Source organism: Prionailurus bengalensis, chromosome D2, assembly GCF_016509475.1.
Source record: "Prionailurus bengalensis isolate Pbe53 chromosome D2, Fcat_Pben_1.1_paternal_pri, whole genome shotgun sequence".
Lineage (NCBI taxonomy): Eukaryota > Metazoa > Chordata > Mammalia > Carnivora > Felidae > Prionailurus > Prionailurus bengalensis.
Window position 1 is genome coordinate 14559638 of NC_057351.1, and position 11686 is coordinate 14571323.

General features: G+C 52.5%; 1 protein-coding gene across 1 annotated transcript; it reads right to left on the bottom strand.

Moving 5' to 3' along the window:
* Positions 1 to 9797: 9797 nt before the first annotated feature.
* LOC122492603 (translation initiation factor IF-2-like) lies at positions 9798 to 11468 on the bottom strand. The gene is made up of 4 exons (XM_043596099.1): positions 11142 to 11468; positions 10898 to 11100; positions 10252 to 10535; positions 9798 to 9820 (listed from the first exon to the last, which is right to left on the bottom strand). Exons 1-4 carry the CDS (start codon positions 11466 to 11468, stop codon positions 9798 to 9800), a joined length of 837 nt encoding a protein of 278 aa, XP_043452034.1.
* Positions 11469 to 11686: the final 218 nt, after the last annotated feature.

Consider the following 11686-nt stretch of genomic DNA (forward strand, 5'->3'; position numbering starts at 1 on the left):
CACTCCCTTCACAGCTATATGAACTGGACGGTGTCGGGACTCTTCAGCTAAACAGCCAGGAGAAGAAGCCGGAGAAGTGGATTTCTACGGACGTGGGAACTTCCTCCTTTAGGCACCGGAAAGAAGTGTTCTTTCAGACAGAATGCACAGCAGCACGGGAACGCAATCCCAGCTCTTCTGAATTCCAGGCCACTATATTCCTGCTAGGCCCCTAGTCAGAGGAAGAAGAACGGCCCGTGTCTCAGGCCAGCTTCCTTTAGCACCGGAAAGAACCAGAATGTCCGAAGCATAAAACATTAGGGGGGAAATGTGCCGGCTTTGTGGCCTAATCTCAATAACCCAGTCAAAAATCCTTGTTGTCGCAGGATTTCAAGAAAGAGGGGAAAAAATGTTTAATGGCTGGGACACATTAAATACATGAATTAGAACTCTGATTACGGCCGCAGAGCTCACAATTCCAAAGGAACAGAAAAAGAAGTTCGCTGTGGCTCAGGACCTTCCCGTTGCTGATTACGGTGCCCTATGATAAAATATACAATACCATGTACGCAGTACAGATCTTAGCGTAAGGCTGCTCAATGTTGATCCCACATACCCCAAGGTATTTCGCTAGCGAAACACCAGAGAAACATGTAGCGCATCTGTGAGATGGCCCCAACACAAGGAATGTGTGGGACTTTAGGAATTGTCTTATCTCTCCACTACGTAATTTTCTAGAAAACAGTAACTACACCGTGTATGTATGTTTATCTTAGAAGTGAATACATCTGCTGCCCTTTGGAAGCAGTGAACTGTTTGATGTCTGGATGGATGGATGGATGGATGGATGGATGATGAATGGCTGGGTGGATGGATAAATACACATTCATGGTTGGTTCTATTGTTTGATCTGTTTCCAAATCATTCACAAATAGACCCTTTCATAAAGCAGTGTTTGACATTCTATGCAGTGATTTTCTGAAGGCCCTGCCTGGCCATGGGCTTCTCGAGAGAGAGTATGATGGCGGTGGGGTCTAGTTGCAAAGGGATCCTTCCTCCACCTCCAGCCACCACACTGAAAAGTCCTCAATGACTTTTAGAATTTTTAGAACAAATTCAAACTATGTAACTTTATTCACATGTAACTTTGAGAGCATACCCACTGCATAAAATCACATAAATATACAAAAGATTTTGTATGTTACATATTTAATCAAACAGAATGCTGACTTAAAAGAGTTTGGATGGATTGGGGCGCCTGGGTGGCTCAGTCGGTTGAGCGTTCGACTTCGGCTCAGGTCATGATCTCACAGTTCGTGGGTTTGAGCCCCGTGTTGGGCTCTGGGCTGACAGCTCAGAGCTTGGAGCCTGCTTTGGATTCCGTGTCTCCCTCTCTCCCTCTGTCCCTCTCTGCTCATGCTCTGTCTCTCTCTCTCTGCCTCTCAAAAATAAAGAAACGTAATAAAAAAAAATTTTTTTAAAGAGTTTGGATGAATCCTTGAGTTCTGCCACTCTGGATTACAGCATTTAAATGGTCTTCAAACTCTTTTATTCTTCTCTGAAAACAAAATGCACAGAGGTGGAGACTTCCGAGTCCTGACTAGGGTAACACACAGCAGCATATGCACTTCTCCATGCAAAGTGTTCCTTAAACTCCCACACGCGCATGGCACGAGAACACTCCAGAAAACCCAAGTGTTTCACACCAGAATCATAATTATATTCATATTTTTAAGAGGGCATCTTCATATATGTTCATTGAGTATGAACAGACTCGATTTACGAAAAGAAAAATAAGGAAGCCAAGTCCACGTTCATCAAGAAGCATCTTGCTTCTGACCCCTTCAGATAAAACTGTGAGGACGTGCCCGAATTTTGATTACGCAACGTTGTTACAAAGTAGACGGTGAAAAGGGATGAAAGTAATTTCCTGATAGACTCTTATCTAGGCAAGTAAGGTAGATGACACACAGCAGACTGACAAGGAGAAAATATGAATGTCACAGAGAACATCTGTCAAAAGTTGAAAAGTGCTCTGAGAAATTCACTGAATCTCTCGGTCTCAGGAACCCATGATACATACGCTCTGCCCTTCCATACTGCAAATCACCTGGGAGGGGCAACTCATTCCCTGTGATTTCGAATGCTGTCGTAAGTGAAGGCTACCTCAAGCTGTGTAAGGGAAAAGCGTGTGCCCGTGTCCTGGGCAATTGTTCAAGGTCTTGTCACCATCATGAACTGAAAGAATTTACCAGATTCCGAATTGTGCAAGTTCCCTTCTAGGCTCTGCAATAAGGTAAGGAAACACAACTGGCCTATTACTCTATTGATCGACGCAAACTCACTGCTGAACTAAAAGACATCACATAAGGAAAAAAAAAACAAACAAACTAAACCAAATCCGCTTCACCCTTACCACAGGGTAAGTAAATACCTAATCCAGCTGGGGTTACTGAGTGCCTGCCTCCTTCTGAGTCTTTCCAGTGACGAAGGCTCCATAATCTTTTTGATCTCAGCAGTCAGAACATGATTTCTTATTTCCAATGGGAAATTCTTTGGTATGTATACCCTTGTTTTGCCCTACATGAGCCTGAGCAAAAGTCACTGAGAAATATTATTCAGATGGGGGTCTGCAGCTGTGCAGAACAAAACCAGAAAAAAACAGCTTCTGCTCACTCAACAGGAAGGGGCTGTGGCGTTGCCACAGTGGCATCTCCTGGAGCTCAGAGGACGAGCTGCATGGTGACCTTGACCTTGCAGGGAAAGAGGACCCAGCACAGAGCCCTGAAAACCGCCCCGGGTCCCTCTGGGCTCCTTTGCACACCTGCCTGATTCTTCTGTGCAGACCGGATTTCTCTGGCTCTTGGGCCACACAGAAGCCAGAAGAGCTCCTCCATAGCATTTCCCCCACGTGAAAGACCACGCCAAGCTAGGTCACAAGCTCCTGATTTTAACGTCGAATTCCAGGAGGGAGATACTAAGTATGTGTCAAGAGTCCACGCCAGTCTAACCTGTGGTGCCCAGGAGACAGCTGATGCCAAGTCTGGCTTAAGAGCCTACCTAGAGGGTATGATGCTGGGCACGTAGGGGTGTCATGGCGAGCTGGGAAGACATTCCCCATGGTGTCAGCTCCTATCGTTCTCACCAAGCCATGTCACGGGCCTGTTTTACCTCTCCCTCCCCCAATACTTTATTCTTGCTAGTAGCAAGAATTTTCAAACCCCACTGACCCATTTCTCTTCTCCCCTGGGCTCTGTTCATTTTTTCCGTATCATTCTGAACACGGGCTTGTCGAAACCACACTAAGCGCTCTGATAGGGCACCAGCTAACATAGCTGTAGGAGTAGGAATGCCTGTCAGTGTTTAGCTGGGTCAAGGTGAAGACCCAGGAGACGAGCACTGGGAGGCTCAGTTCTTGACCTAGAAAGGCATTCAGAAGTGTTCTGTGCGGGGTAACTCTGGAAGACGCCACAGACACATAGACGCGTAGCAGCCACGTGTGCATACGTGTGACCTTTCATTAATACGTTTAACAAATGTTTACTGCAATAGGTGCCAGAGATGCTCTGCGATCAGGGGATAGAGTCACCCCTGTTCTGTGTGCAGCGAGCCATGCTGAGGACAGGGCACGCGGCCCGGAGCCCCGCCCTCACAGAGCTCCCCGTCTGTAAGTTTCAGCCCCGCACCTGAACCTGCCATGACAACACACGAGAAGTGACAGCACCGTGCGGCCCCCTGGCAAGGACACCTCACCCGATCTAGATGGTCAGGGAGGCTCCCTGGAAGAAGTGGGTGGCACTCAGCCGGGGACCTGGCTGGGGAAGGTGACAGGCGTCAGGGCCCCTCCTGATGACACACACCGGACTGAAGAAGCATAAGGGACCAGAGTCAGTTTCTGCTCGCAGACCGACTTCATCCGTTGCGTTTCCTAGCGGCTACGCTCCAGGCAGGCTGAGTCACCTTCTAGAAACAGCGTGTGCGCGTTTCTGTGCGTATACGTGCCTCTGCATGGAAGGCACACCTGCCCTCCATCCACCTCCTACGGCTCATTCCCCCTCCAGCTTCTGAACTGCACTCACCCCTGCGGGGAAGGGCTCTCCGTGCACCCCTGAGCGAGTCTTCACGGTACGTCGGCCTGGCCTCGGGCTTCCCTCTCCCTCGACTCTGGGAGATCTGGGGGCGAGGACTGTGTCACTCACCCCTAGATCCTGGCACACACCAAGTGCTCAGAAAGTCTGCAGGATGAATCCACAAAAATAAAGCATTGTGTACAGGTGCCAGGCAAAGGGCCGGAAGCCACATATGCATTCCTGCACCTACCCCTCAGGACAACCCTCGGGGAGGAGTGACAGTCTCCCCCATTTTAGAGGCAAGAAAACAGAGGCTCACGGAGGTGACTGACAGTGCTTGCTCCTACGGAGGGATGAAGCTTCCGGGGATCCATTTCGTCTGCGTCTCCTACCAACGGGAGACCCTGAGGCTGCCCCCACCCTCACTCAGGGGCTACGCCACGAATGAGCAGCCTTAGCAACACCCAGTAAAACGCTGAACAGAGCACAATGGCTCAACCACATGTGTATTAATTTTTTAAGGCAACTGACCTCAATTTTTCCAGCTGCTCAGGGAAAGGACAAATGTTTACCCCTGGTGTTTTAGATTCGGCACCTTGTAAACAGAACCAGGATCCACTTCGGAAGAATAGGGAGAGATCTCCTTGCCCAGATCTCTTTTAAAACCCGGAGGACTCTGCTCCCTTGGAGGGGAGACTTCACAACCAGACGCAAAAGGGGCATAAGCCCCGTCCCTGATCTGAGCCTACTGGGGGGGGGGGGGCGCTCTGCTTCCCTAGGAGACCACAGTTCTGCATCGTGATTCTTCCGAATCTCAGGAAACCATTTACCAAACTGCAAACATGTATTCACATTCAGGAATAAGACGGGCTGTCTGAGACATCAGGCAATGTGGTTTACGCTCTCTGCTCACTCCAGCCTGCCCCTGCCACCTCCAACTTTTTTTTTTTCCTTTCAAAATCTTTTCAATCTAGGATTTCATGCGCCCAGCTCTATTCTAGAATAAACGTTTACAACCAAATTATAAATCTCTCACAAGTGGGTCATTTTTGAATTGCTGACCTGACCTTTCCTATTTCGGGAGGCCCGAACAGAAGGTGCTCCCCATGAACTCAATTATACTATGAGCCGCCGTTCAAGTTATCACTGGCAACGACGTCAGCGACCTGGATGCACAGTCCAGGCGGAAATGGCACAGAGAGTAGAAAAGATGGCCTTTCTCCGCCCACCACTCCCCCTTCCCTCACACGAACCCTCTCCGACATTTTTAACCTGGAGGATCCCTTAACACGAGACCGCCTTCTTACCAGGAGTTATTCTGGGCCCTCTTTCTCAGCGTGAACTATAAAACCTTCACCCATAGTTTTCCTCAGTCATCCTCAGGCTCCTGGCGGAACCTCAACTCGCCAACTGCAGGCCGGAGTGGGCTGGACACGGGAGGGTCACCTGGGACTAGCCCACCCTCTGCCCTACAAACGACCGAAAACGAAACCCATCGGCATTGTTTCCAAAACCACCTCATTTTTATCTGAACATCCCAGCACCGTGTAATATTAACGAATCTACTCAAGAGACGGCTGTGCCTCATTTTAAGCAATAAACGTGGCCATCCCCGCCCCCAGCCCTGCACCCAAAAGCTACTCCTAAAAAGTTTCTTTACTAGGAAAATGTTCAAGAGTTCACTGTTTGAAACCACCCATTAAGGGGGCGCCTGGGTGGCTCCGTCGGTGAAGCGTCCAACTTCAGCTCCGGTCATGATCTCACGTTCCGAGAGTTCGAGCCCCGCGTCGGGCTCTGTGCTGACAGCTCAGAACCTGGAGTCCGCTTTGGATTCTCTGTCTCCTTCTCTCTCTGCACCTCCCCCACTTGCACTTTGTCTCTCTCTCTCTCTCACAAATAAATATTTTAAAAAATTAATAATTAAACAAAAAAAGAAACCACCCATTAGCAAAACCTAAAGTACAACATCCCTGCGCACTGTAAACAGTGCACCCATCTCCTAACAGCAGATGTCTGTCACCCTGTGCTCCCTGACAAAGGTCCGTCTGGGTACATCTGTGCAGTGAGCCTCCTTTCTCATCACTAATCTCTGTGCTCTGGAATTTCGTAAATGCTCCCGAGAAGTTTGCTAAATGAGTGAATGTAAATAAGGAGTAAACAAAAGTAAGCATTGAGGATGCTCCTTCATCCAGGATCTCCAAAGGTTGTTACTTCAATCATCTCTGTGCCAAAATGCCACCGGTCCCCACTGCCTCAGATGCCTAGGCCTGACTACCACTCTGCTGATGGCTTCTTCCCGATTTTTGTCCCCTGCCCTGCCAAAGTGGTGTCTACACCAGAGAGATGAGAAAGCAAGGGGGCAACCCAGGACGTTCCACTTGGTCATTTCTCTCCTGCTGTGACACAAGGTGGGAGGGGAAAGGAAGTCATTGAAAGCAATTATGCTCCTTGTGCTGAATTCGAAAGCACTTTCTAGAAGGTATCAATTTATGGTGAATGGGACAGAATCACGTCAGCTGAGAAAGCAACAGGCTCTTTCAGAAGGATAGAAGTTTATTCTATCCTAAGAGGTGGTCCAGGAGGAAGGAAGACAGGAGGTCAGGAATTCAGAGGGCAGGCCTTTCAGGGTCAACAGTAGAGCTCCCTTGGAGGACACATTTCTCATTACATTATAAGGGCTTCCTATCCAAAGGCACACGCCCAGGGGACCTCTGGCATCGTCTGGAAACATTTCTGGCTGTCACGATGCGGGGGATGGCGGGGGAGTGCCAGAGGCCAAGGATGCTGCTAGGCACCCCACGATGGACAGGACAGCCCCCCACAATAAAGAATTACTCGGTACAAAATGTTGATGGTGCTGAGGTTGAGGAACCCTGGGCTACACCAAAGCCTGCCATCAGCAATTCCGGTCTAGTCTATGGTTTGGAAAGCCAAGGACGCAGTTAGGGTGGCAGCACAGGGCAGGAGTGAGGCAAGTCCAAACAGACAGGAAGGCAGCATAAAGAATTCGAGGCCCTGGGGCGCCTGGGTGGCGCAGTCGGTTAAGCGTCCGACTTCAGCCAGGTCACGATCTCTCAGTCCGGGAGTTCGAGCCCCGCGTCGGGCTCTGGGCTGATGGCTCAGAGCCTGGAGCCTGTTTCCGATTCTGTGTCTCCCTCTCTCTCTGCCCCTCCCCCGTTCGTGCTCTGTCTCTCTCTGTCCCAAAAATAAATAAACGTTGAAAAAAAAAAATTAAAAAAAAAAAAAAAAAAGAATTCGAGGCCCTGAATCACTACAGAGATACGTTCGAAGGTTCTCTCCTGGAGGTCAGCATCTCAGGCCGCATTTACTCACTCACTCACTCACTCACCAAACTTTTACTGAGCAACTTCTGTGAACCACCCGCTCTCTGGGCTCTGGATACACTCACAGCCAGGAACCCGAGGAATCGCCACAAACACTGCCCAGCGGTTTGGTTCAGAAACATGGAATGTGGAATGTGCTCGGAGGACTTTAGCCACTGAGAAGAGGCGCGTGACCCATCCTGGCTGCTGGTTTCTTATTTAATTCTCAGCTGACTGTTCCACACACACCATCCCTCTCAGACCCAGGGGCCTTGGGGAGTTTTTAAAAACAATTCCTTATAAAAAGTCCCTCGTCTGCCATAAAACGTGTTCATCTCACTGACTAGACAGAAAGTACAAGAGGCACCTGGGTGGCTCAGTCGGTTAAGCGACCGAATTCAGCTCAGGTCATGATCTCACGGTTTGTGAGTTCGAGCCCCGCGTCGGGCTCTGTGCTGACAGCTCGGAGCCTGAAGCCTGCTTCGGATTCTGTGTCTCCCTCTCTCTCTGCCCCTTCCCTGCTCGCATTCTCTCTCAAAAATATAGAAACGTTAAAAAAAATTTTTTTTTATAAAGAAAATACCGAGCAAGGGTCGTTTCTACACTATTTACAATCACCTCACTTATCTTAGCCACCCAAAACAAAGACTAAAAGTGGAGAAGGTAGGAACGAATACCTGCTCATGCCAATCATGTCTGCTGCTACAAAGCTGGCCGGCTAACTCGTTAGTCCCTCTCAAACAGAAACTCTCAGCGCAGCTCCTTCCAGAAACTCTCAGCGCAGACACAGATGAGCCACCTTGAAAGATGGCAGACAGGTAGCACAGCAATGCCAAGGTGCCCAGGATAAGGCTCACCGCAGCCCACAGCTTGTTATGCACACCGTGAGAATAGCATGTATTTTGTGATCATCATGTCTCCCAGTGTGCTGAGAGTGATTATTAACCAAGAAACTGAAGAAATGATCCCAACCTACAGATAAGCTTCTTCATTTTTCTTTCTGCTCAGGATAGAAATAACACACAGCCCAAGGGCTCCCCTAAAACATCTCTGACTATATTAATAAAACATGAGCTTCTCTAAATTTAAACCTAAAATCTAATTAATTCGTCAAAATGTCAGTTGTCACCTAAAGCCTTTTAGGAGAAAGGGACTACCCTGGAATAAAGAGGAAGCTCCACGGCAATAAAAAGAGTTGAGTGAGCCGAGTGTAGTCACTCACGGTGATCGATGTCGCCTTGTTTGTTAATATTACGCCTTCCACAAAGCCTCACGGAGAGGGGATTTAAGAATCCATTCATTCTCCATACAGCCTGTCCCCTGTCTTAATTATAAAGTGTGTCCGTACGAAACACAGTCATCACTGCTGTGGCTCCCTGTCTGCCCCCGAAGTCAGGAACCCCGGTGAAAACGTCTACAAAGCACATGGGGCCAGTCACAAATAAAATGACAATGATAAATCTGTGGACGACTTTAGGGGCTAGATGACCCCACGAAGGTTGTTAAATGGCACCACCGTCTTTCTTTATCAAGAAAGCAGAGAACAGAAGAAACAGGAAGTTCCTGATAGGAATGTAGCAAGCAGAAAGAGGAGCTGAGCCTCCTAGTTCTATCCTGGTTTCCAGTGGGTTTGCAATCTTGTAGCACTGTTTCATCCTATGCCCAGGATTCTCCTGCTGAAAAGAGAACTTGGTCCCTTGTCTTCCTTCTGTGATCCAAAGACAATCTATCAGCTACAATTGCAGCAGCAGAAGCAGGAGACCGGAGGAAACACAGATAACCTTTTAAAGGTTTATGCAGTGTTAAAAGCAATCACCACAGTCCTCTACAAACGAGTAAGGGCATGAAAACAAAACATGAAAATCCTAGGTTTCTGCCTGCAAGTAACTTAAAAGTAACCAGCTTATTGCTAGCACACTGCTGACGTTCGGCTTGAGAGCCAAGGGTTTTAGGAGAAAACGAGCCGTATTTTTAGAGCTGAACATGATTAATTTACAGAAGCCTGATTTTTTTTTTCCTAAGGACCAATAAAGTATGTTCCAGTTTCAAGCAATGAAGGGGAAAAACCTATCTCAGAATCATTAGGCTGTTAGCCTTTACTACAAACGGAACGAAGCAAACTCCTTTCTTGACTGAAGTGGTAAAGGGCAATGTTTCTGCCCGAGGACAGTGATGGGACCGCCTGATCACGGTTCTCAGAGGCATCTGGAGTGGCTTCCAGCCAACTTCTCCCTCCCAGGTGGAAGCCATGCCCACCAAATCGGCCCCGCTCGCACAGCTACTATCCATAGAACCGATCCCAGCATTGCCAAAGGTATCAGCTGGGGCCCACTGGCCAAGAAAACTTTCAGCTGCTGCACCTGGCACCAACCACTGATCTCTCGGGGACCAAATGCCATCATCTAGAATGATCCAGACAGAACCCCTACACCGAGGACGGATAAAGACCTGAGGCAAAGGGAGCGCAGGGGTCTGAAATGAAGGCCCAAGAATCGTCCTCCAGCATCGGGGCCCAGGAGACAAAGGAAAGAGTGAAAACCCAGGCCCATTAAGTCTGCAGTCTCCGAACCAGCTGAGCCCGGCTGGGCGCGGGTACCACTTTGGGATCCGAACGAGAGCCACACAAGTGCAGGGCACACTGAGTTTCCCATCTGCCTACCTAATGCGACGCCTCCAGAGCAAGGGGATGCGAAGGGAGAAGCCTTGTGGGAAGGGGAGGGGGCGTAAGAGAACGATCAGAATTTCCCAAAGGTCCCGGAGAACTCCGTCTCCAGGTCTCTCCAAAAAGTTGCAAAGCCCGGTCTGTATCTCCGGGCAGGGCGGCGGAGGGGGGGGGGGGGGGGGGGCGGCAGGACGCGTCGCCTCGTGTGCTCCCCAGCCCAGCCGCCGCGACGAGGGCAGAGGGCACGGACAGGCGGACGAGGGAGTCTTACTTTTGTAGCTCGCCGCCCAGGGCTGGTAGCCGTAGTAGCCGGTGATGCGCAGGATCCGCTCCTCGATGGACGTGAGCCCCACGGGCCCGCTGGTGAGGTCCTCCACGGAGCGCGACCATTTCAGATCCTCCTTGATAGCCTCGTCCACCACCAGGTACTTGAGCTGCCGGAGCTGGGGGCTGATGTCGGACAGTCTCCGGGGGCTGACGTCCGGTGACCTCCTCATGCCACTGGGGCCGCGCGCGGGCAGGTGGGCGAGGGAGGAGGTGGGGAGAGAAGGCGGGGGGGGGGGGGGATGCCGGTGAGGAGCCGATCCGAGGGCGAGCAAGGGCGCCGCAGGGGCAGGTGCCGCCGCAGGGCCGCCGCTCGTGCCCCGCCCGCCTCGCACCCCGGCAACCCCGGCAGCCTCGGCGTCGGGTCCCGTCTCCCGCGCCGGCCCCGGGCGCCCCGGGGCGGCGCAGATCGGGGCGAGCGGTGAGGGAGAGGACGCCCGAAACTTCCCGAGCAGCCCCGCCGCGCGCCGCCCCTCCCCGAGCCCCAGGCTGCAAAGGGCCGCCCGCCCCGCCCGCCCCCAAGCCCGGGCGCTACTCACACGGCGATGCTCTTGCCCCTGGGTGCGCCGCCGGGAAACTCTCGGATCCCCATGGGCACCGGCAGCGTGGGGCCGGGCGCGCCCAGACTTGAGGCGGAGGGGCCGCGGCCCCGGGGAGGTGGGCGCGCTGCCCGCCGAGGGTCCGCGCGGCGCCCGCCGCCCCGCGCCGCCCGTGCGCGCCCGCGCCCGCCGTCCCCGAGCGCCTCCGCGGCGTGTGCGGCGCGACACGGGCGCGGCGGCTCACCCGGCTCCGGCCGGTCCGCGGCGCTCGCTGCAGGCGGCCGGCGGCCGCGGCGGGCCCGGGCCCCCTCCGCCTGTCGCCGTCGCCCCGGCACACGGCGGGCGCGGGAGCCGCGGACCCCGAGCGAGCGCCGGGAGCTTGCGTGCGCTCTCGAGGCACCCGGGCGGCGGGATGCGCCCGGCCCGGGAGCGGCGCGGCCAGGCGGGGGCGCTGCTGCGCCCCCTTCCCGCCCGCCGGGGTGTACGCGGGGTTCCGGAGCCGATCCCGGCCTCCGTGCTCCGCCCGGCAGCCTCGGGCTGGGGCGCGCTCGTCCTCCCCTCTCCCTCCCATCTCCCGTGACTTGTGGGCTCCCCCCGCTCCGCCTTCCCTGCCCCGGTTCGCGCCCGCCAACCGCACCCGGTCTCCTTTCCCTCGCCCTAAAACACCAGGCAAACTACTTGGAAAGACAAGAGACCCGGCTCCGTCTCCACAAAGACCACAATGGGGATGCCAAAGAAATAAATAGCATTTCCCAAGCGAGACCGAGGCGCAGGTGAGATGACTTACGA